This window comes from Danio aesculapii, chromosome 6 (assembly GCF_903798145.1).
Source record: "Danio aesculapii chromosome 6, fDanAes4.1, whole genome shotgun sequence".
Lineage (NCBI taxonomy): Eukaryota > Metazoa > Chordata > Actinopteri > Cypriniformes > Danionidae > Danio > Danio aesculapii.
This window is the reverse complement of record NC_079440.1, coordinates 10,902,460-10,928,242: the sequence shown is the minus strand read 5'-3', so window position 1 is coordinate 10,928,242 and position 25,783 is coordinate 10,902,460. Positions and strand designations below refer to the sequence as shown.

At 34.8% G+C, this 25,783-nt stretch overlaps 1 protein-coding gene across 1 annotated transcript in view; it reads right to left on the bottom strand.

The window, feature by feature from the left end:
* usp40 (ubiquitin specific peptidase 40) overlaps window positions 1-25,783 on the bottom strand; it is a 39,799-nt gene that overhangs the window by 13,164 nt on the left and 852 nt on the right. Inside the window, exons 2-17 of the mRNA XM_056459508.1 lie at window positions 24,040-24,107; window positions 23,839-23,952; window positions 20,121-20,285; window positions 17,844-17,990; window positions 15,130-15,273; window positions 11,936-12,064; window positions 11,690-11,824; window positions 11,281-11,388; window positions 8,381-8,690; window positions 5,781-5,862; window positions 5,525-5,696; window positions 4,695-4,779; window positions 3,789-3,859; window positions 1,580-1,938; window positions 601-766; window positions 212-272 (exon numbers count right to left, since the gene is read on the bottom strand). Of these exons, the coding sequence (XP_056315483.1) occupies window positions 212-272; window positions 601-766; window positions 1,580-1,938; window positions 3,789-3,859; window positions 4,695-4,779; window positions 5,525-5,696; window positions 5,781-5,862; window positions 8,381-8,690; window positions 11,281-11,388; window positions 11,690-11,824; window positions 11,936-12,064; window positions 15,130-15,273; window positions 17,844-17,990; window positions 20,121-20,285; window positions 23,839-23,952; window positions 24,040-24,107 (2,316 nt within the window). The remainder of the gene's footprint in view (window positions 1-211; window positions 273-600; window positions 767-1,579; window positions 1,939-3,788; window positions 3,860-4,694; window positions 4,780-5,524; window positions 5,697-5,780; window positions 5,863-8,380; window positions 8,691-11,280; window positions 11,389-11,689; window positions 11,825-11,935; window positions 12,065-15,129; window positions 15,274-17,843; window positions 17,991-20,120; window positions 20,286-23,838; window positions 23,953-24,039; window positions 24,108-25,783) is intronic.

The following is a 25,783-nucleotide window of genomic DNA, read 5'->3' as shown; positions in this document are numbered from 1 at the left end:
CAGTGTGGTGTACGGTAAAAGTTAAGTTTTCTATTTTTGGACTCGAATTTGTCATCCTACTTCACAACACCACATGTTTGCTATTGCAACCAGTCTCTTTTTGCAACCGGGGACCCGTGTGACGTCATGTGTGACGTAGGTTGGTAATTCCACTATAGGCATTATTGGATATGAATAGATATTGTTGGGAAAAATTATTAAGTTTAATTACCACTGAGTTCATCCTGAAGGCAAAGTTCCTCAAGAGCTTTTTGCTTTACCACCGCCAGCAGCTTAAAAAAAAAAAAAAAAGACACACACACACACACACACAGCAAAATCAGTGCAAATGTACAACATCTGTATACAACACAGACTGATTGAGATATTTAAAATTAAAAGAAAGATGAAATATAAATATAGATAATAAACTTAAGAAAACTCGTGTACTAAAATGACAATAAAACAAAAGCAAAATAATAACCAAAATAAAACAAGATTATTAAAATTAAAATTTTAACTAAAAATAATAAATATAAAAAATATATATTTTGAAATACTAAATTAGTACTTCAGTGATACTACTATACTCTATGTGTACATGCATGTTTTCAATCCCACCATGTTCCCTGAAGCGGAGACTTTACTCCTCTTCTTCCCCTGTTCCTCTTCCTCCTTCTCCTCCTCTTCCTCCTTCAATCCACTCTGTGGGCAAAACTCCACCTGCAGCCAGCGGCAGTCTGAAGGCGTTGTCACTGTAACTACATCTCCACTGAGGCTGAAGATACTGTGTGAAAAAAAAAAACATGACCACTTCTACATTCACCTATGCATTTTTATTTTTACTTCTGCCTTTTTTTCTTCAGTGTTGTGTCGTATTTTCTACTCAAATAGAAAACAGAATAAAGGGCAGAAGTTTGTTTTAGTGCTGCTCCTCCTCATTTCTTACTCACAGTGAACTAAGGTGGCATTTACACTAGAGTGTTTTGGTTTTAAAATGGCATATTAAAATAAAAGCACTCCTTTGTCCAGACTAGTGTTTTAATTGTATTTGAGATCTCTCCGTCCACCCTATACAGCCTAAAAAGCATGATACAATCATTCATGTTCATTGGGCATGTGTAAATTCCTTAGTTTAGTATAACAGAGTGAGTAACTGATGACAGAATTTTTGATGAATCAGACATTACTTACTTACTCCCTTGGCCGCTTGTATCGAAGTTGATATTTAGCCGCACCATGTTGGTGTTTCTTAACATCTAATTATTATGAGGTGGGTTGACTCTCAACGCTCAACCCCCAACCTGGAGAACAAGGATATACATACACTACGGACAATTTTAGCTTACCCAATTCACCTATAGCGCATGTCTTTGGACTTGTGGGGGAAACCGGAGCACCCTGAGGAAACCCACGCAAACGCAGGGAGAACATGCAAACTCCACACAGAAAAGCCAACTGACCTAGCCACAGCTCGAATCAGTGACCTTCTTGCTGTGAAGCGAGAGTGCTACCCACTGCGCCGCCAAGCATTAATTAAATAGCTAAAAGTAAAGCAATTAATGTTTTGTTTTGGTGTGGTTATCAAATATTCTCCCACCTGCTGTCCAGCTCCTCTGGCTGTAACAGCAGCAGAGCGTCTCCATCCTTCAGAAAGAGCTCTCTAAGCGTCCTCTGCATGTCCTGAGGTGGAAAAACCCTCCATCCGCTCGCTCCGCCTCCACTGGCCCCTGGACGGCTCTGCTCCTGACACAGAAGGGCATCCTGGGGCCCTAACGCCTCGAGCACTGTGCTTAAAGTAGCTCCACCAGCAAAACCCTTCATGAAACGCACCAGTCCAGATCCATCAGTGTCTGAAGCCCCAGAGTCACTACAGACCAGCTCCTCTACAGACGGCCGAAGCACAGTCAGCAAAACAGGCTCCCACTCCACACCGGTTTGTACCACCACACCACTGACCTGAAAGAAAGAAAAAGTGAGAGAGTCATCATGGCACTTTTTTCAACAATGGAGTGCCAATTTCAGAGCTGGTGCTTATCCTGGTTCAGCACATGAAATACAAATACAATAATTGTAAGACTTACATCTGATTTTTTTTCATGTTAAATACTCCTTACAAAGTTACAAAAACTAGGAAGAAAAAAAGACATTCCAACTCTTAAATTATGGCTGACCGAGTTAACGGATACATTACATCTGGAAGAAAAAATCAGATATAGCCTACCACAGAAGGTTTTGTTATTATTTTGAAAATTTGGTCCCCTTTTATTTCCTTTTTACAAACTTGTAATATATATGTTTACTATGCCTTTAGTACCTACGTCCATTGTTGGATAGCACTCGTGGGTGGTTGGTTGGGGAATGCATGTTTATTTATTTATTTTTTTGGTTTAATTATTATTTTTATGACTGTTGTTTGTTGTTGTTGTTTTTTTATTTTATTTTCAAATGTCTAATTGTTAGAATACAAGTTTTATGTTTATCTTTTTTTTTTTTAAAAAGTGTATTTTCAAGTGAATGTTTGCGAAAATTTCTAATACTAAAAATATTGAAACCAAAGTTACAAAAACTAAATCTACGTACATAAAAAAAATCCTTTTACACTGACCTTATTCAGATCTGAGACAGCCTGATGTACAAATGAATGTTTTAATTTCACTTTATTAAAACTTGGGACTTCAAAATCACCGGTTAGATGTTAATGGTGTAAAATCATGAATCAACACATGACTAGGGTTCGAAATGATGTGAGGTTCTTGTAATACGTAAGGTCATGTCATTTTTCAAGAGGCTTTCCTACAATCTTTGAGCAGATTTTAATCTGGTTCTTTTAATCTAACAGACAAACTCGTATACCATAGAGAATTGCAATACCGTAGGACACTCACAAGTATAGATCGAAAAAAAAAATGTTCAAGAATCTTTTTTGATGTTCCAAAATATCTAAGATGACGCAAAAAAATAATTCTTTGTTTAATCTTGTAACACACACTGACAGGGTTACATCTAAGAGAGGTCACATTTTGATCTTTTATTGGGTTCAGGCATGTCATGCGATTTTGCAGGTCACAGTTCACCAAGTATAAACTTTGGAAAGCAGCAACATGGAAAATTTGTCGCACAAACTTGTGTTTCCAATTTGTTGCATTAACATGCGTATGAATGGATGTCTATGGGGTGAAAAGTGCAGTGTGACCATAGCTTTAGATTTTATATAGGTGACTAAATACATGTTGCAGAGGCAAAAAATAAGTTCAATCATAACAGTAAGGACCTTGCGGGCTATTTTTAAAATTCTGTCAGCAACTGCTTGTGCCAACTAATTAAGGTTACGCTTTTAAAGAAAATTTATTATAACAACACAATGAAAACAAACATGTAACAGAAAATGTACATTTTTATGAAAGTAAAATACAATTTAAAAACAACAGGAAATCCCTGACATTCCATCACTTGGACAAACATAAATAATTAATTCCCAAACTTTCAAGGTGTGGAATAGATATTTTAAAATGATTTCCAGAAATTCCATGACCCGTTTGAACCCTTTATATAGAAGATATAGTGATACTAGACTGTAAAAAAAGCACTCTACATTAAGTCCCTAGTCAAAAAGACGTAAATGAAGATTTAAATTACAATACTCTGCAGTTCTGTATGCAAGACTAAAGCCAAGTCATGTAGAATCAGTGTCAGGAATGTCAGCATGTACAAGCAAAGCAGCAGAAGCATTGCTAATTTTCTAGAAGACAAAATATTATGACAATATTTCTTTAAAAATATGATATAAAAAAATGCATATGACCCACCTCTCTTCCATTCCATACAAACAGATCAGAACCGTTACGCACTCCTGCACTGTACAGAGACATCTGGTCATCTGAAACAATACAAAATACATCAATTATAATCTGGAATCTCTAATCAAGTAAACTACTGTTTACAGTTAACTAGAAAGCAAAGATTCAGTAAACTATTACTTTTGTGTTTTCCATTCAAAAAATGTCATTTATTTGTTTCGGAGTTAGTGAAATTGACATTTCAGCAGCCATCAAGTTCACGTGATTCTTCAGAAATGATTCTAATATACAGGTTTGATGTTTAAAATGCAATGTTTACAATGCTACCCCTTAACATTATCAGTGTTGAAAACAGTTATGCAGCTTAATGTTTCTGTAAGAAAAAAACAGAACTAAGTTGAAAAGAATAATTTATTTGAAACTTGTGTAACATTATAAATGTCTTTTCTAATTTCTGACAAATTTCTTTGGTCACACTTTACAATAAGGTTTCATTAGTTAATGTATTTACTAACATAATACCAATATATAAATCATATCAGCATTCTTGTGATAACTACTGTAATTTAATGGTAGGATCTCTGGAGAGCAAAAGCACAAAAGGAAGAGGGAACATAAGGTACAAATTGTGATTTTTGCACTTGAGCAGCATTTATTCGAGAGCACTGAAGAAGTTTTGCGTGTGAGCAGCGCAAACTTTAAAGCGTGCGCGAGACGTTTTCACACGATCAGCATACTGTATATTTGAGAGCTCGCGAGCAGTTTTGTGCACAAACAGAAAATCGGCACGAGATTTTGTCATTGAGATAATGCCGTACATTCTCTCCTGCTTACAAATACAGAACTCTTGAAACATTACAGTGTGCTTTACAAAATATGTTACTGCAAATTTAAGCATAGGTGATGTGTGTTCACCTGTCAGTGTATCATACAAATGTAACCCAGCTGGCACATTCTTAGCCAATGTCAACGCCATGTCTCCTTCCCAAAGATCCTGCATCTACAAATCAAAGTGAGAAGTCAGGGAAATATCACCATATTCAGTGGGATCTTATTTAAATGATGAATTCATTTGCATTCAAGCTTTGGCTCATGCAGTCAAACACAGCTGAAGTCAGAATTATTAGCCTGCTGAATTATTAGTCTCCCCTCTGTAATTTTTTTCCCCCCAGTTTATTTTTAACAGGAAGATTTTTTTTTTTCAACACATTTCTGAACCTAATAGTTTTAATAACTCATTTCTAATAACTGATTTCTTTGTATAATGGTGGTTTGTTCTGTAGACAATCAAAAAAAATGCTTTAGGGGGCCAATAATATTGACCTTACAAAGGTTTTAAAGAAATAAAAACGGCTTTTATTCTAGGCTAGGCAAGGCAAGATTATTTATATAGCACATTTCATACACAGTGGCAATTCAAAGTGCTTTACATAAACAAGAATAGAAAAGACAAGTATAGAAAAAAAATAAGAAAAAATAAAAATAAAAAACAAAAAATTCTAGTTGAAATAAAACGAATAAGATTTTCTGCAGAAGAAAAAATATTATAGCAACTGCTGTGAAAAATTCCTTCCTCTGTTAAACATCATTTGGGAAATATTTGAATAAGAGAGAAAAAAATAAATAAAAATATAAATAAATCACAGAAGGGCGAATCATTTTGACTTCAACTGTATAATCAGCTACCATAACAAATGACCAACTTGTGAATGCAGCTGAGAACTAAAACCGATCAGCGATGTCACCTGATAGATAGCCAGTCGCAAGTCTCCCACGCTCTTTCTGCGGTCAAAGGTGACTGTGATGATAGAGTCTTCACCCGGGGCTGAAGGATGCAGGGCACCGTTTTGCCATAGGTAATGAGGCGCCAAATGCAGCCGCACTTCAATGCTGTTGCTGCTGGCATCAAACTCAGCCCTAAAAAAGAAAGATGATTATGACATTTATTAAAACACCCAAAATGATAATAATGTGACTGTATGCAAGTGTACATGAAGCCACCTTTTGTGCTGAAGCTCTGCGTTCTCCTCTTGCACCATCTCCAAAAGGTGAGGTGGCACTTTGTATGCAGGGTTTCCAATAGCTGATGAACAAACAAACAAAAAAGGTATTTTGAATAACCCCCTTTAAGGATTCGCAAGTAAAACAAAATGCTTTTGCACAACACATACATAACACATAAACAGACAGGGATTAAATTTGAATTTTCCCAAGCTCTAAATGCAAGTTAAATTGGGTTTTGCATCTTAAAAAAAATAAAAATAATAATAATAATAATAATAATAAAGAAAAAAAGCAACGAGTAGTTTCATTAGGCTGTTTTAATGCACGTTTTGAAGTCATGTGATTCATTTAGAAACAAAAACACCACAGTGTTCCTCTAAGACAAATTTGTTAGGGAAAAAACCCACGAAAAACACTGTGTCTAAAATGAATATTTAAGCTCATACAGTATGTCCATATGTGTGATAATTACATTTGTGTTAATTTGCAATATTTACAAAATCCATACAGGGATATTTGTTTGCTTTCATGAGCTGATCGTTAGAGTTAATTGACTCTTATAACAGGATATCTGCAGGTTTTTAAGAGTCTTTTTAAGACCTTTTTAATATCACACAGAATTAAATAAGTAATTACAAGTAAAGTAATTACCATCCTTAACACTCTTTATCATTCATAAAGTAAAAAAAAGAGTTGACTAATAATAACCAATAATAAAAAACGGGATCCAGCAGAATCACCAATCAGGTGGTCATGCGAAAAATCGTCCAATTCCAGTCCCTGGTATGTTGATCGATGCATCTCTAGTTCTTTATTTGCTAATTTACGGGTTGACGCAGCTGTCAAAAGCTATTACAGAGTGAAATCCCCTCAAAATTTGCTTGCGAAATCCCCATGAGAATTTATTTATTGGGTTCTTCCTATTTCGTTCTGGGTGAAAAATAAAGAAACAAAAGATAATGATAATGTCAAAAGATAATAAAACGCATTAAGACCAATTAAGACCTTATATTTATACTAGTATGGAATTTAAGATTTTTTAAGGATCCGTGGACATCCTGCAATAATAGACTAGAACTCTAAAACACTTTCTGTTTGTGCAGATCACATTTACACTCACTAGAGTTAATAAGAATAATGGTATACAGAAAGGAATTTGCTGTATAAATTCTGACGTTGCAAATATTAAACCAAAGTGACTAATCATCTGTTTCCGCTAATGATGTCATTGCAGTTTTTCAGTTAAAACCACAGACATTCAAACAACTCAAACAACTTGATGAAAATGCACCTAATTCACATTTTTTGTGGTTTGCTTTTATTGCGAACTTTAAAAAGATTTGCTTCACACTGTGATGGTAATTCGGCTAAAGAGTTTATGTTAACGTCTGCATAAAATCAAAATGTATTACTTATTTTGATAGTGCACACTGCTAGTCTTAAAGTGAACAAACAATCCCTACAGGTTTATGCCCTTAAAAAAAATTATTGTTTCGGTAATCTTCAAATCCAAATCTGACCATTTACTTCAACTCTGGAATGACAGTCCTTCACTGGGGATGTCAGTTTGATAGCTCGGTTGAAATTTGCTTGGCGAACTCTCCAACCGTTAGTTTGCTGCAAGTGAAAGAAGAGCGGAGCGCAAAAATAAAACCCCGCCTCCTACTCAATATTTCGCTTAAATTGGAAATACTCCACCATACTGAAATAAAAATACAAAAATCCCCACCATTGACAAGATAACTTGTCAATAAGGAAAAACCCTCTCGCCATTAACAAGTTTCTATGGCAATGGTTACGGTTTTTACTGTTTTAGGTATATTTCGAAAAGAAAAGCTCTAATGCAGTTCCTGAATCAGTTACAGGACTTCTGTGTTTCCTGGGAGGGTATGCATACATGCACATACACGTGTATTATATACTATATAATTCTTTTAGTCACTATGCTCCAAAAATTTGGAATTGTCTCCCAAATGAAGTGAAAGAATCCCCCAGCATTCATGTTTTTAAAAAGCGTGTCAAGACGCATCTTTTTAAAATTCCATATGAATACAATAATTTGAGAAGCGCATGCATTTTATGTATATTGTGTAGTTGTATGTATGTATGCATGTATGGTGTGTGTGTGGATGCATATGTGAGGACTATTGTGTGTGTTATTGTGTGGATATATGCATGTACATATATCTGAGTATATATTTGTTGTTTATTATGCGTTATTTGTCTATACATTTTTACGTGGTTTATTTTAATGCTTGTTTGTTGTTTGTGAAGCACTTTGAGTTGCAGGCATGTAGGAAAAGTGCTATACAAATAACATTTATTATTATTATTATTAATATTATTATTATTATTATTATTATTATATTTATAAATTTTTTGTGAAAAATAAAGCATTTTGATGAAACCTATCTGCATTCAAGGGGGGATAAAAAAAGCAAAGGCTTGGTTCTTTATTTTGATATATAATATGCTCATATATTCCTCACAGAAATTATTCTGTGGGTCATCAAATTTTGGAGAAAATCATTAAAACTGCTGGCGGTGGCTGGCAACTTTTATTTATTTTATTTTTTTTAAACGCTGGCACAACATACCCTCTGGAGGTCTTTTCAGAGTTGTCTTCCTGTAGAAGAGCATGTAGGCGCTCTCTTTCCCCTGAAACTGCTTCTCGATGTCCTTCACTGTAATGGCTGTCACAGTGGAGTCATTCAGGTCAAACCAGTGACATTGATCAGGATCTTCATTTTCTCCTGCTGTTTCCGGCTCTGTGTTCTCTGGGCAGCTGTCGGCTGGTGTGGAATTGACTTGTTCTGGAGGACTGGTTTCTGTTGGTACGCCAGCTTTCAGGGCTACACGGGTTCCATTGGAGATCAGCATAAACACTTCAGGGTGGCTCTGGAGAAACTGGAAAATGACAAAATGGTCAAATTACTTTTTTTATTTAGTAATATTTAACAATAGACCAAAGGTACACCTGTACCATGAACGTGAAAAAAGAGCAAGGACAGTGTATTTTACCATTACATTCTACCCTTATGCAGTTATTGTATAGCTAAACAAATGAAATTATGGATGATTTATCATGTATGATACATTGATTATATTTCCAACTTATTTAAATGTGTGATTTGCACACATTAAAACAAAAAAATAAGCTAAAAGTCAAATTAACTCAGCATTTTATTTGATTAATAATTTAAATTTGCAACAAATAAAAATTATATTTAAGCCTAAATTTGATCTTGGGGTATATAAAACCCCAATCAACTTGTGACTCCCTTAATCGTTATGATGATGACTTTTCATCAAAATCTGTACTTGATTCAGTTGTTCTGAAGGTATGTAAAAAGGTGTTTACTTTACTTTTCTGGTATTTCCACATTAAAAAAAAGCATTTTTTTAGGTTCATCGCTAACCAACAGATGGCAGAATTCTACACACGAACACCTAGACTAAGATAGATTAAATTAAATTCAGAAACTTTTTGAAGTGACTTTTTAAATATATATATATTTCACATACAGGGGAAAAGTGTAGTTGAGGATATTTGTGGTAAAGTAGGTACAACACTATTTCATATCTCCCAAATCACACCATTTGCGTAAAGCTGAGAGGTAAATAAAAAAGATATATAATTTGTATGGATAAAATGCTGTGGTGTAAAGTAACAAATTACAAATACTCACATTACTGTAATTGAGTAGTTTTTCTCAGGAATTGTAATTTACTAAGTAGTTTTTAAAAGGTGTACTTTAACTACAATACTTTCCTTCAACCTGCAGTCACTAATTAAATTTTTTTCTTGTCTATGGGGATTAGGAAAATCAGTCCCGTGATTCCTGTCCAGTCAAATCACACATAGAAGATAAATCACATCATAATGAAACTCTTTGGAAGCATTAAAAGTGTCCACGCAGATGTCCAAAAATCCCAGAGACTGTATAGATGCATGTAACTGATGAAAAGATGACGGATATTTACTGTATGATGACCGAAATGGCCTTAAACACCCAGCAGGCACAAGACGTCAACATGACGTCAGATTAACATTGTACCCCAACGTTGTGGGGACGTTGCATTTTGTTTGGAAATGAAAATCGGATAGACATCTGAACTAAACCATGCCGACGGCAATGTGCAACCTAAAAATCAACCAAATATCAACGTCTAATGATGTTACAGCTTGATGTTGTGTGGACGTTACCACTATGAAGTCTATCAGATGTTGGATTTTGGTTGCCATAGCTGACGAATAAATGTCAGTATTTGACATCAATATGGCGTTGGTTTAAGATGTTGGCGCAACATTGAATTTTGGTTGCTTTACAACACAACCTAAAAATCAACCAAACATCAACGTCATTTGACGTTGTTATTGGTGATCAAAATAACGTTGTCCTTAGACACTGGCTATACATAGAATTTTGGTCACCTTATATTACAACCTAAATCTAACATCTTATGACGTTGTGTGCCTGCTGGGCAATAACTAAACACACTACAGAATGTTACGTTTACATGTAATCCACAGATGAATTACATGTAAATGCATCAGCTTTTCACAGCATAATACTCAATGCTCTTAAGTTCTTTTAAAAGAGCTACTTTTTACACATACTTTGAGTTATATTTACAACATAATTTTACTCTAATTGGACTACGTAGGCATAAACTTTTAGGCAAGTAATGATACTTTTACTCAAGTATGATTTTTCAGTACTCTTTCCACCACTGATAAAGTGTATATATGTTTTATGATAACTCTTTAAGTTGTTGGGGTCATCTAGACCCCAAATACAGAATTAGTAAACAGGAAATAAATAGTTTTAAGGTTAAAGAAGTTGGCAAAGCTGTTTTTTTTATATAAATTAATAGCTAAGGTTATTTACAGCTTAATAAATAATAGCAATTACTTAAGCTATATGGTCTTTCGTAATTATGCTCATATTTGTTATTTTTATGAAAGCAGAAAACAGCTGTTCTGCTTTGAGGAAAAAAAGTTCAACAGTATTTATTTGAAATCTAAATGTTTTGTAATATTACAGTCACTTTTAATCAATTGAATTTAATATCAATAAAAAGAATCTTAGCGTCATAGTGGCGCAGTGGGTAGCACAATCGCCCCACATCAAGAAGGTCGCTGGTTTGAGCCTTGGCTGGGTCAGTTGGCATTTCTGTGTGGAGTTTGCACATTCTCCCCATGTTCACGCGGATTTCCTTTGGGTGCCCCCCACAAGTCCAAAGACATGTGGTGTAGGTGAATTGGGTAAGCTAAATTCCGTAGTGTATGTGTGTGAAAGAGTGTGTATGGATGTTTTCCAGTGCTTGATAAGTTGGCGGTTCATTCCGCTGTTGTATCCCCAGATTATTAAAGGGCCGAAAAGAAAATTAATGAATGAAAGAGAATCTTACCAACCCCTAACCTTTGAATGTTTATTAGTGTGTATTGGTATCTGTAAGTACAGTATAAAAAACATGAGTTCAGAAACCCAACCTTGCTGATGGAGCCATACTGCTTTTTATATTTTTTGCTCCATGGCGTGCCAATTTTATTCATCAGTTTTTGGCCCAGCTGGTCTACAAGCACACATTTGGACTCCTCCTAAGAAAAAAAAAAAGCAACAAACAATCAGTACGCTTGACAAATATTGATCGCAAGTTATCCTGCTTTTAAAATCAAATGCATGCATAATTCTGCTATCTGGATTGTTGAAAACAAGCAGCAATTGACTTTCAAAGTGTTTTTTTCCTACTGTCTCTCAAATTCTACCAACATTCCTCAAAACGTCTTCTTTTGTGCTTAATAGAAGAAACTCAGAAAGGTCTTGGAACCACTTGAGTGTAGCAAATGTTCATTTTTAATAGTATTTCAAACAGACTTACTGTATCGTGTAACAACATACCTGAGCCAGAATGCCAGTAATAACAGAAAGTGGATCCTCGGATTCTAGAGAATTCTCACTCTCAGTCTTTCTTTCCTCAGTTTTGTTCTCTTGCTTTTGAGTCTTTAGTTTCATCTTCACGTTCTTCTCTTCCTCCTAAGTAAAAATCAACAAATTTCTTGTCTTTTAACTAGACTGAGTTATATTAAACCAAACACACAGTGCAACAGTAATAAAAAATAAAAATAAAAAAAACAAAAGACTGACCGGTGCCTCCCAGTGGCCAAGCTGATCGATGTCTTTAATGTAAACATGATAATGACCACCATAACAGCCTCCTTTATGTATGATGACCGAGAAGAGCTCGTAGGAATATTCAGAGTCTGGCCAGTTGCTCTGTTAGAAACAAAGCACAGTTTATCTCTAAAGCGAAGTTCATTAAATCCCCCACCTCACCACACGACAACCCTAAAAACATTATAAAATCTGAGTGTGCCTCACACCGGTGAGTGGGTTTGACAAACCACCTGTAGAAAACACACTCTTTCATCTCCCTTACACTTTAACCGACACTTGCACCAGTTTTGCACCAGAAACTTTCTTACAATCACTCTATATCTTAACAAAAGAAAAACATTGTGCATTTATGAAGTGTGCTTCACACAGGTGAGTGCGCTTGACAAACCACCTGTAGCAACACTCTTCTCTCGCTCTAAAAAAACAACAACACTCCACCCTTCAAACTCTAGCACTTAATTGTCTGAGCACAAACAGTTCCTTTGTTAGCACTTCTTGTTGTGTATTGCTTCTTCAATCGCTGAACGCCTCCTCAATTTTAATTCGCTTTGGACAAAAGCGTCTGCTAAATGACAATATGTAAATGTTAAAGCTCTTCATCTAACATAGACTAACCATATTTTGTACACTTTTCGCTATTAAGCCCAGTCAAACGACCACTCCTCTGTTATTGAAAGCCAGATAAGCATGTTTGTGTGATCATTCTCTGGGGGAATACCTATTGCATAATGCAAATTTTGATTGATGTCTTTTGAACAAGTAGCTTTTGAGAAAAAATGGGAAAAGTACTGCCTATGCATGTGTACGGAATATGATAGGTATTAACGGTGTTCTGTACACAATTAAAATTGTGTTCCGTACAGGGCGCATAACTTCAGTTCACCGGCAAAAATGGACATTGTTTTCAGTCTTATTAAAAACCAACGTCAGATTATACTATTATTGTGCTTAACTAGAAGAGAATGTTATATTTAATATCTTTTTATGCAAGCTTGAAATGATATACCTATACAATCATTTAATTTTCATATCATGTTTATTTTATTACAGCATGACCATATAAAATATTAAAACATTAAATTCATGCAAATTAACGCTAGCTTGACTGACCTTTTATAAATATAAACATCATCACTGCACAAAGATTATCCAAACAGTTAGTAAGTAATGTGGATTTATAGCACATTTATTGTGTATGGCCATACACTCAAAGCGCTTCACAATCATGAGAGTGGGGTCTCTCCACACCACCACCAGTGTGCAGCATCCATTTGGATGATGCGACGGCAGCCACAGGACAACGGCGCAAGTGCACTCACTAAACACCAGCTATAGGTGGAGTGGAGAGACAGTGATACAGCCAATTCAGTGGAAATACAGTGTTTGCAGCCTGTCTCAGGCTCTCTGGCAGACAAATGACAACACTACAATGGGCTCTATGCACAGGGGATTTTAATTTTGAATAAGCCCACTCAGGTTAGGGTGAACTGTCATGTCATTATAAACTCGATAATGTTTAAAATCAATGATCTTCACTGACTGATTAAGATACAATGTAAAGTGGGTCTCACATCAGACAACAAGCACTGCATTAAACTAAATTAAATAATTATAATATGGAAATGTAGTATTTTCAATGAAGTTTCATTGCTCGGCTGCTGCTCCTGATGGCACTTGGATCAAAACAGCCTTTTATTGCTTTTATACACTTAAATTGCATTATCAATTCTGTAAAAGGAACCTCAAGAAATTGAAAATAGTCACTTCAACTTTTTATCAAAGTTTATCGGTGGCTGAAAAACACTTGTCTTGCATATTGCCCATTTACTGTGGCCTGGCCTTCTTTCTTTGCATTATGCTAATACATCAAACTGTAACATTGATATTTGCCAAAGTAATATGTTATGGAGCCAGATCAGTCTCAATTAGCCTATATTTTTACTGATTAAATTGCTAAATTTAGCTTTAGAAGAGTTTAGATTTTTGCCTTGACTTTAAAGAGAATGTCTTAAAAGCTAGATTTAGCAATTTAATCAAAATAATTTAGGCTGATAATTTAATAAGTGACTTCTATAGCATTATTGTGCTGCATAAGTGGTAAAGTATCTGCATCTAAAAGTGAATTAAATAGTAAGTGCATTTACATAATTAAAGCGGCAAAATTTAAAGAGATTCAATTTAAACATAACATTCTGATCACAGAGGTGATCTACAAAATGATATTTTGAATATGCCAGCAGGTGGCAGCAAATGATTGTATTACTAAACAAGTTGTTTATTTAACCAATTCATTTGAATCAATGATTCGTTCAGTAAGGTTTGCTACTGAATGCATTGAATCCAGCTGCTTGTGAATGACGTAAAGATCATTGTACTCAATATTACTGATATATAACGTTATTCATCTTATTTAATTTTTGACTAATGTCTATTAATACTGCTAAAACAATTTATTTTATTTTATATAAAATAATAATAATTACATGGTGCAGCTTCTTGAGTTTGTTCAGTAAGGAGTGTTTTGATTGGTGGATTAAAAGCTCACCGTGATTGGCTAAACAGAATAATAAATCCAAAATAAGATGTGCACGAATCATGCCCTGCCAGGAAGGTCTCAAAAACACTGCACACAAATTTAAAGGACTCCATGCTCGTGTGAGCACATTCAGTGGTTCATAAACACACAACATAATTCATAAATGCATGAGGAAAATAATGAAAAAACTTCATTAATAATTGTGCAAACATTTTAAATGGATTTATGAAAGGTGCATATATGTGAGCATTTGGGAAATGTTTTTGCTTTTTACTTTTAAATGATGAATTGTGTTTTGAATTTACAAATTACAGTATGTTGTACATTTATGAATATTATGAATGCAAATGTATTATTATTGAAACTGATCTGGCTCCATAATATGTAGACTGGATTGATGTGCATCTATGTGTTTTAGGCAGGTCTCGATTTTTCAGTAAAGTTATTTCTGCACAAGCAGATACTTTGCAAGTTAAAAATGGAACAACGACAAAGAATCATTAACTGGATTTTTAACAAGACCTTTTTTAAATAAAACCACTCACTCCTTATCTTGATTAACAATCTAAAGGTACACTGTATGTCTATAAGCGGGAGATTTTAAAAAATGTATATGCGTGTGAGGTACCTGCTCACAAAACGGTCTGAGGTTGAAAGTAAGAGGAAAAACGTAGCTCCCTGTCTCTTTGAAGCGCTCACACTTGGTGAAGTCAAAGTTGAATCTCAACAGAGAAATCGTCAGGAATGGGGGGAGTTTTCTCAGTTTAGCAGACTGCAACAAAAGAAAAAATTAAAAAATTACTACATTAAACTTGACTGAATGTGTATCTATCTATTATGCCTTAGTCGTATCTTGGCAATACAAAACAGCACAACTTCAATTGTACTAAATAAAATGTTTAATCGTTGCTACATATTTAGTGTTACATCACAGGAATAAACTATAGTCGATGTATTGTTTTTTAAATAAATATAACATTGCCTTAGTGAGCATAAAAGACTTACAGAGCTTAATGGGATAGACACAATGGGATAGATGCATACACACAAAATCATCATTTACTCATACTTCACTTGTACAAATCTATTTGAGTTTCTTCTGTTTAACACAAAAGATATTTTGAAAAATATTAGAAACCAGTAACCATCGACTTCCAAAGTATTTTTTCCCTACTATGGAAGTCAGCGGTTACCATTTGTTTTTCTAACTATGGTTAGTCAATGTTTCTTTTTTCTGTTGAACCCAAAATAATTGATTCTGAAGAAAGCTGAAAACTGGTAACCATTGACTTACATAGTATTTTTCCTACTATGGAAGCCAGTGGTTACAGGTTTTCAGGTTTCTTCAAATTTATTTTTAAATGGGATATACACGGAAAAATTTAAATTCTGTTATAATTTACTCATTTTTCACTTGTACAAAACCTATTTTGGCTCGTTTCCACTGACCGGTACGGTACGGTTTGGTTCGGTTTGGTACGGGTCACCTTTATGAGGCTTGCGTTTCCACTAACAAGGGTACCCTTTTGGTGGGCGTGGTGTATGACAGACAGTTTCAGTCGACGTCATTCTCGCTCGAGGAAATGTCTACAATAAAGCTGTACAGGTCACTTACATATCATATAAGAAGCACTTCTCACAACACAGATGCTTCATACACAAATACTTGTGTAGAAATGTTTATTACTAACTTTTCAATGAACATGAGTTGATTATAACTGCAGATCAATGACAGTGCGAAACAGCCTACTGTAACGCCTGTAATTATATTAAATAACTAAATAAATGAACATATATAGATGCATACAGCCCCTTACAGTCTCCGATATGTTACCAACTACAGAAGAAATACACACAGCAGACATTTCGCCCGTATTTCGGTTCAAAACAATACAAATTATAGCGTAGTCAGTGAAAACCTCTCATCTGTGTCTGTAATCTTCCGCAGCACATGTAGCCTCTGTTAGACAGTAATTCCGTCAATCTGAGTTCATAATAGTCCAAAATGTGAAGATAATAAGTTAGTTATACATGGAATTTTGTTCATGTTTGCTGAATAATAATGTGCTCCTTTATTCCGGCTTCTCCTTTGTTTCTTCACGCTTCACTCTCGCATTTGTCAGTGTCTGACAGGATCGGGTTTCAAAAGCACATCAATAATCAAGCGCAGGTTATTATCATCAGCTCAAGAAGTTTGTTATTTCAGATATAATGTTAGAGATGCGCGCGAGCGCTAGCAAGAAAGCGAAACCGGTCGCGCCTCAGACTGGCTCGTAAAAAACTACGGGGCACAGGGTAAATCTGCTCTTCTTCTTGGCTTTGTGGCTGTTTATCAAGACGACGACAAGGTTTGTTTGAGCCAAGGTCGACCATGGCTCGATATTATATGTATAAATCATTCCGCTGTAATGTCTCGGCTCGTCGGCTGTGTATTTCAAACATGGCGGGTTTTTTGTTTTCATTCTGGCTTGTTGCGTAAGCGAATGACGTATCTCTGTAAACCAATAGCGTTCAGCTGCGCGTCTAGCTCCGCCTTTTGGTACCCTTTCTCGTCTCTGGTACCCTTTCGAAAGGGTGCCAAAAAAGTGGTACGGTACGGTTCGGTTCGGTACGCTTTTTGACAGTGGAAACGGCTATAAAAGCGTACCAAACCAAACCGAACCGTACCGTACCACTCAGTGGAAACGGTCCATTTGAGTGTCTTCTGTTGAACACAACAGATAATTTGAAAAATGTTGTAAACCGGTAACCATTGACTTTCATAGTATTTTTCCCTACTATGGAAAATCAATGTTTACCATTTTTTTTCTACTATGGTTAGTCAACATTTCATTATTCTGTTGAATGCAAAATAATCAATTATGAAGAAAGCTAAAAACCGGTAACCATTGACTTCCACAGTATTTTTTTCCTACAATGGAAGTCAATAGTTACCTTTTTTTCCCTACTACGGTTAGTCAATGTTTCTTTCTTCTGTTGAATCCAAAATAATTCATTTTGAAGAAAGCGAAAAGCCGGTAACCATTGACTTGCATAGTACTTTTTTTCCTACTATGGAAGCCAATGGTTACAGGTTTTCAGCCTTCTTCATAATTATTTTGTGTTCAACACAAGAAAGAAACACATAAAGGTTTAAAGCCATATTAGGGAGAGTAAATAAAGAGAGTAAATATTAATTATTGGGTGACCTATCCCTTTAAGTCTCTGAATAGCAGATAACCTCTAACTGCTGATTGGGAAGGGGGGAGGGGGGTTGGACAATTGCTCATTGTATAAGGCCTTAGAAAACAGAACAAACAAGCCCAGAGATGAAAAGAGTTGGACTTTTGAGAGGCAACTGACCTTTGCAGCTCGAACCAGCTGACCACAACCACTGCAGCGGTAGAGGTTATTACCCTCAAACATCTCCTCTTCCACAAACATGTTCCACAGCGCCTCCTCAAGCCCACTTACACCACTTACTGACACTGTCAGGTCCAGAAAGTCCTCCTGAAAAAACAAACACAGTGGGATGCGTATTAGAAAGAGACAAACACAACATCTCAAAAGTTTGGGGATGATCAGATCAATTTTTAGCTAGAGAGCTTATCAAAGATGCAAGTATTCCTGACAGATACACTTTAGTGAACATGTACACCTAGACATAACCTATATACTATATAACTGCAGGTTAACTATGTTTATATATAATAATTTTACCTGTTAAAAGCTATTAGTTAAAGTTATTATTAACTAAAAGTTAAACTAAAAACCCTAAATTTTCCATATATGACTGTAATGCAATAATGAAGACCTTTCAAAAAAGCTGCTTTGGAACAATAATTATTTTGAAAAGTGCTATACAAATAAACTTGAATTGAACTAAATATAAAGTTAAATTGAATGTTTAACGTAATTTTTTTGTATCAATTTAATGCAGAAAAAAATATGAATATATCAGAGAGAGAGAGTTTTGTGCCATAACAGTTTCCTTGGATACTTCATAGCAAAAAAATAGAGATTAAATGTACAAATATTTAATAAATAACTGTTTAATAAACATGATTATAACAATAAAAAAGACATCAACAACAACAAATAATACATAAAAATAAGATAAAAATAAATAAAAAATATTTTCGAAGGATTCACATTTTTAAATAATTTATTTTTTAAGAATTAAGATAAAATGTACAAATATTTTATGAATAACAATAAATAGAATTTTAACAATAAAAAGACAGCAACATACAATAAGTAATACATAAAATAAGATTTTTTTAAAAAGTATTTTGAGAGTTACTTTTGATTAAAAAAAATGCTACCATTTTCAAAGGATTCAGATTCAGATTATATTAACAATATTGACATTTTGGAGCAAGTTCTTCTTTAAGTATATGCCCATGAGTAAGTGTAATATTTCCAATAAGCTATCGTGTATAAATAAACTCATCGATAAAATTAAAAGACTCATTTGATATTCTTCCTACTATGGGCTGGATTTCGAAAAGTTAATTTTTGTGAGCACTGATCCCATTCTGCTTGATATGTTTTTATAATACGCCTTCCCCCGGTTTCACAAATAAGGTTAGTCAAGATTAAATTGTATGTTTGAGCTCTCTCAACTCAAAATAACCTGCAGTAAGATGTCTTTCTCCAGGTGCACACCAGTAATATATTTTTCTAAGGCCATATTTATAAATTTGGCTTAAATAGCCTAATTTAACTAAGGCCTAGTCCTGCCTTAATCTAACCCCAGTTTGTGAAACTGGGCCCTAAAGTCTGAAAGTAGGATTTTGCACTCCTTAATAATAACCGTTTTGGCAACTTTGACTGCTTGTTCATTTCCCAGAAGGCTATCATGTCCTGAAATACATCAGAAATATTACAAAGGTTGCTCTGTAGTTCATTCACTTTAATGCAAATTTCAGTAATAATAGGATATTCCAGTTTTAAAGATTTGAATGCTTGTAGACAACATATTGAATCAGTAAAAATAATAAAATTGTGTTCTTCAGCTTTTTAAATGTGTTCCAGAGCCAAAATGAAAGCGTCAGCTGTAAAAACTGAACTCTGATCTGGGATACAGATGCCATAATGTAATTGACCCAATGCTATTGCTGCAGAAACAAGACTGCGCTTTTGGTATATAGGTTTATGAGAAGGATAAAAATGTTGAATATACAGTTGAAGTCAGAATTATTACCCTCAGGAATAATATATATATATGTTTAACGGAAATATGTTTTTTCCAACAAATTTCCAAACATAATAGTTTTAATAACTAATTTCTAATAACTGATTTCTTTTATATTTGCCATGATGACGGAACAGAATATTGTACTAGATAATTTTCAAGATACAAGTATTAATTAGGTTACTTAGGCAAGTTAGTGTAAGCAGGCAAATCATTGTATTAACGATGGTTTGTTCTTTAGACAATCGGAAAAAAAAATTGCTTAAAAGGCAAATAATTTTGACCTTAAAATGGTTTTTAAAAAAATGATAAACTGCTTTTAAATCTAGAAACAAAACAAATAAGTAAAATAAAATACAAATATTTTAGGGAAAACTGTGAAAAATAACTTGCTTGTTAAATTGGTTTAAAAACGGATAGCTGAAAGCAAAATGTGTTCTGACCTGTCTCTCACTAATATAGCTGCACTCCTTGCATGTGATCTGGTTGACAAGCGTCCCGTGGTACAGCCGGTGTATGAGGCTGCTGCCCGAAGTGCCCACTAAAGAGCTCTCCAGAGCACTGAACAAGATCCGGTTCAGCTCCTGCACATCCTGCTGACCCATTTCCTGAACACAGAAAGATTTTAACGGAAATTAAAGGGATAGTTCACCCAAAAATTTAACAATTTACTCACCCATTACTTGTTTCAAACCCTTTATGGGTTTCTTTCTTCAATTGAACATTACAAAAAAAGTAAATACCTGGAAAATATGTGAAACCTGTAACCATCGACTTCGATAGTATAAAAAACAAATACTATGGAAGTCAATGGTTAAAGGTTTTTTCAGTATATCTTCTTTTTGTGTTCAACAGAAGACAGACACTGAATAGATTTGGGTAATACATTTTCATTTTTGGGTGAAATATCCCTGTAAAGGTGTTCACACTTCTAGTTCAGTTCTCTTCGTTTGTTTGGTCAAGACCAAATAAGAAAATTATACATTTATTCACCCAAAATTATTTTTATTTATTTATTGCCACATCAGCACCTTATTTATTATATTATTTATTGTACTTCACGGCAAGGTCAATATACACAAAACATTACATGATAAGGACAACTTCATAATTCATTAAGAGATGATACACAAACAAATATTGAAATAGAAATAAACAAATACAATTCACAAAAACTGTGAAATATGATTTTTCAATTCAATATTTGATAAACGGAGGGCAGAAGGTGAGCAAATTATTAAAGAATTTCATTTTTGGGTGAACTATATTGTAAAATATTAGTAGGAAAAATGTGGATTTACTCGCAAATATTGACAAAAGAATTTAATTACAATAAATATTAATAAAACAAGTGATTTATTTTATTCATTTCACAACATATGACTGCGCGGGGGGGCAGAGATGTATAAAGTACTAGAGACCCAGACTTAAGTAAAAGTACAAGTACTCTATCAAAAAGTGACTTGAGTAGAAGTAAAAGTGCTCTTTAAGCACCATACTTAAGTGGAAGTACTAAAGTATTCAACATTTTTTGTACTTAAGTATTGCAAGTAGTTTATTTCAAAATTTACTACTCAAGTACTGAAAGTAAAAGTACAAGTATTGTGTAATGTAGTTATTAATGAATGCAGTCAAAAGACATCATATTGTTTTGTTTATTTTAAATCTCTTTTTTGGGGGCACGTCATTAAGCAGAACGAAAAGAAACATGACTTACAATATTGTTTTTCTCTCACGCTTGAACCACAGATCTGACAGATTATAACAGCTTTAACACACACCTTTCAAAGTTGTGTGTCACAAAAACAGTCCATAATCCACTCAAAACGCTATTGAAACCCATTTTCGGAGCACAAATTACTGGTTGTAAACGCTGTAAACGAACGTTCTAATTCACTTGATTTTGATTTTATTGTAAAAAAAAAGAAAACGTGTATATTACTGTGTTAAATGAAAATCTGAAATATTTTATGGCTTATGGCTATGATTTAGTATTCAAAAATGTTTCATTTTGATTATGTTTTAATTAAATTGGTCTTAAACTTCATATTTTTCATATTTTTATAGTATATTTATTCATTCTGGTACTTTTACCATAAACCAACATCTCAACCATTTGGTAGAGGCTGATATTTTAGAAATTATGGGATTTGTTGGGAGAAAATGTATTGATTGTGTTAACTAGCGACATTAGGAGTTAAGAAATGCAATAAATAAAAAAATTCTATTGGTTTTTTTCTTGGTGTGACAGTTAAATGGTTACTTGTAATAAAATTGTGTCCTTTAATACAGCAGTAATATATATGAACTGTACCCTTATTTGACCCGCTCAAAGAAAACACTCTTTCTGAATGTATCAAACAAAACTCATGCACAGAAGACAGCATGAGCATTTATAGCAAATAAACTAATGTAAATATTCTCCCGCCTGCTTTTTAAACGCTGACAGGCGAGGTCTTACACCCCTTTGATTGGTTATTGTCTTCACCTTCTCAACAGAAAGGGCTGCTATCGGCTTTAGAAATGAAAGCGTTGTTCACTGATGGCGGGAAGAACAGCCGCGGTTACAGTCTATGTATGTATAATACGCGGTTATCACAGGTAATCTATAAAGTTACCTCACAAACAGGCCAGCGGGTCAAATGTCCAAAGTGAGAGAGACAGAGATGGAGTCTCACAACATTTCTCTGTAGTAGTGAAATAGCGGCTCGTGTGCTGTGCCGCCTTCACTCGCCCTCGCGCCTCCGTCCTTTGCCATAGTATTGCGACACCGCACATAGGAGATAAATGACGTCAGTACGTAATAACCCGTTATGATCTATTACTGAACCGATATCGACCAGTTTGACACCTCTAGTAACGAGTAACGATGCAGCTCATAAAAAATCTATCGGAGTAAAAGTATTAAACTCATCGAAAATATGTACTTAAGTAAAAGTGGAAGTAGTAGTATAGTACTTCGTTACTATACATCTCTGGGAGGGGGGGGGGGTGTAACAAATAAGAATTTTTATTCTTGGGAGAACTTTCCCTTGTGTAAATTAGTCATGGTTATTGCAGTCAGCTTAAAAATAGTTCAAACATGGAATTTGTAGTGAAAATGTGGTTATATAAATAAAAACCATGATTAATTTTTGATAAGTGTTAAAGGGCCATGAAACCCCCTTCTTTTGGTTCAAGTCTACCTCAGAATTTTTTTTAAAAAATGCTTCATGATGGGCATGGAGCTCTGCGAGCAGAGGGAAGAGTGGGGCAGAGCAGGGGGAAAAGAGGAGAGCGAACAACTGTTGTCAGTGGACTCACAAAATGAGACAAACCGTGAGACCCATGATTTTATAGTTTAAATGCAAAGAAATAAACAGTAAGTAATTTAATACCCTGCTACATTCGTCATTTGTAATTTCATATACACACAACCATAGTTTGCTCTATCATAATAAAGATAATCGTGTTTATATAAACACTATAAATGAGGAGGACGTCTCTCCTCAATCCCTGGGTCTGAATGCAGACATATTGGATAGCAGTGTAGCAGTTCTCTTGCCCTGTCTATTTCAACCATTAGCCCTGCGGGTAATCTGGTGGATTTTAAAAAATAGGCAAACACAGCGTCATGGATATAGGCAATGTGTCTGAATGGTAACGAACTAAACTGATAAAAGAAAGTCTGCCATTCTCCAATTCTCGTACAGCTCTCCCTAAAACAATGCTTGCTGCAAACCAGCAGCTTCACTCATCACTCCACTAGCAGATTCGCGCTACACCACCGATTTTGATCCCGCTCCAAAAATTATTTTAAACCCGGCAGATGAAATTAGCTGACTAAAGCTCAAAATTATCCCGTTTTCCCCTCAATTAAAGTTGACAGGTGTTAACACTGTCTTAACTGATGCTCAACACACAAATCTGTTAAAATCTCAAAAAAAGTACTCCAGGGTGTTTTGGACTTTTAAGGAGCTCTGCGCAGAAAAAATGAGGGGTGAAATCCAAAATAAAACATGTCAGGAAAACCAACAGCCGCTGCTTTGCCTTGAGCAAGTCAATTCCGTTTTTGCAGCTTAACCCCAGATTACTACAGAGAGCTGCCTTTGAAATGAGTCGTTATTAGATGAAACGTATTTGCTAAATGGAAAGTAATTACAGATCATAAAAGTCTTGTACCTCATTGTTCGTCCAGCCAAAACTGTCCGTCAGGTCTGTGGTGGAGGCTGTTTGTTCGTCCACCAGCAACAGGTGGGAAAACAGTCTCTGAAGCTCCAGAGGAATCACACGGACCTGCGATGACACAAAATAGGTCCAATCAATTCATCTGGTCCATTAAACACTTCCATTTATAAATGTTGATATGATTTATACACACACCTTTGCCTCCGGTTTGTGTTTGTCAGCCAGACATCCTAATTCACCCGGGCCGAGATGGAACAACTCCTCTGTGAGAGATGATTATGTTACAGACAGCACTAAAAACTATTTCACCCATCAATAAAAATGGTCAGTCCCTTTTGCTTCCAAACCTGTGTGGCTTTATTTATAGAATTTTTTAAAGAAAATCATCTACTACTACTTAGGCTGTCAAGCTTCAATATTAAGTGAAAAAAATAACAAAAGAAATTTTATTCCAATTTTATCCTAATTAATATATGGCCACACTTTTAAAAAAGGTATGAATTAGTCAAATGTGCTAATGTATTATGGAGTATACATGTAGTTCTTTAAAAAAAATACCAATACTTTCTACCAAAAATGAGAATTAGTTTGCTTTTTTCTTATTTTTTTTTCCAGTTTGACATCTGCATTTAAATTGCATGTTAATATTTTTCAACTATCATTTACACACATCTTTTTAGTACTAAGATACATAGTATGCTTTGTTATTGTCACCTGCTTGCAAACTTGAATTCTTATTTATTTTCAGTAGTGGTTATGAGTGTGTGAGTGGTTTTTTGGTAATACACCAAAGAATAAACAGATCTCTTATGCAAATGAATCATTTATCAGCAAGTTTTTGTTTTTCCTTCATTTCAATACTTAGTCATTTAAAAAGCAAGTAATTTTGTACTCTGATTGTCCTAAAACTGAACAATAGCATGTAAGACTTTTACATTTTTTTTTTACATTACTAGTACAATATTAGTACTTTAATATTTTTATATTTATTAATTTAGCACATGCTTTTATCCAAAGCCACTTACAAGTGAGGATAAAATAAGCACTTCAAATCAGAGCATCAGTATTTAAGTGCTATGACAAGTCTAAATTAGTTGAGATGTTTTCAGGTGGTTTGTTAAATCTGCGTCTGACCTGTGTGAAGCACACTCAGAACTGCACAATGTTTTCTGAGAAGTATGGGTTACTAAAAAGGGCAGCACGGTGGCACAGTGGGTAGCGCTGTTGCCTCACAGCAAGAAGGTCGCTGGTTCGACCCCAAACTGGGTCAGTTGGCATTTCTGTGTGGAGTTTGCATGTTCACGTGGGTTTCTTCGGGGTGCTCCGGTTTCCCCCACAAATCCAAAGACATGCGCTATAGGTAAATTGGGTAAGCTAAATTGTCCGTAGTGTATGTGTGTATGTCCTGGTCCTCCAGGTTGGGGGTTGAGTGTTGGATAAACGACCCACCTCGTAAAAATACATGTTACGAAACACCAACATGGTGCAGCTAAATATCAACTTAGATAAAAACGGCCCTGGGAGTAAGTAAGTATGGGTTACTAAAAAAGGTGTCTGGTGCATATGGAGAGGAAACAGTGTGTCTCCTACTGCTGGTTTGAAATACTTTATATTTTCTACAGGAGTAATTATTTACTGAGTTATATTGTAGTTTTACTTAAGTACTTGATTTGCTAGCATTGGTGTTTCAAACTCGCCATCGCAAACTATTTGGAATAGAAAAGACAGGACATTTTTCACATTAAAATATCGAGGTTAAGTTTTATATTCGCACATTGGGACTTTCCCTTTCCATATATAAATTCTAAATAGGGAAATCATATTAGCAGCCAATGACTACTAAAGTACAACATTGTTTACAGTCAATTAAATAGTGCTAATGTTGTTTTGAAATTACCCATTATTCAAAGTAGCATTTCATAAATTGTTACTGGTCAAA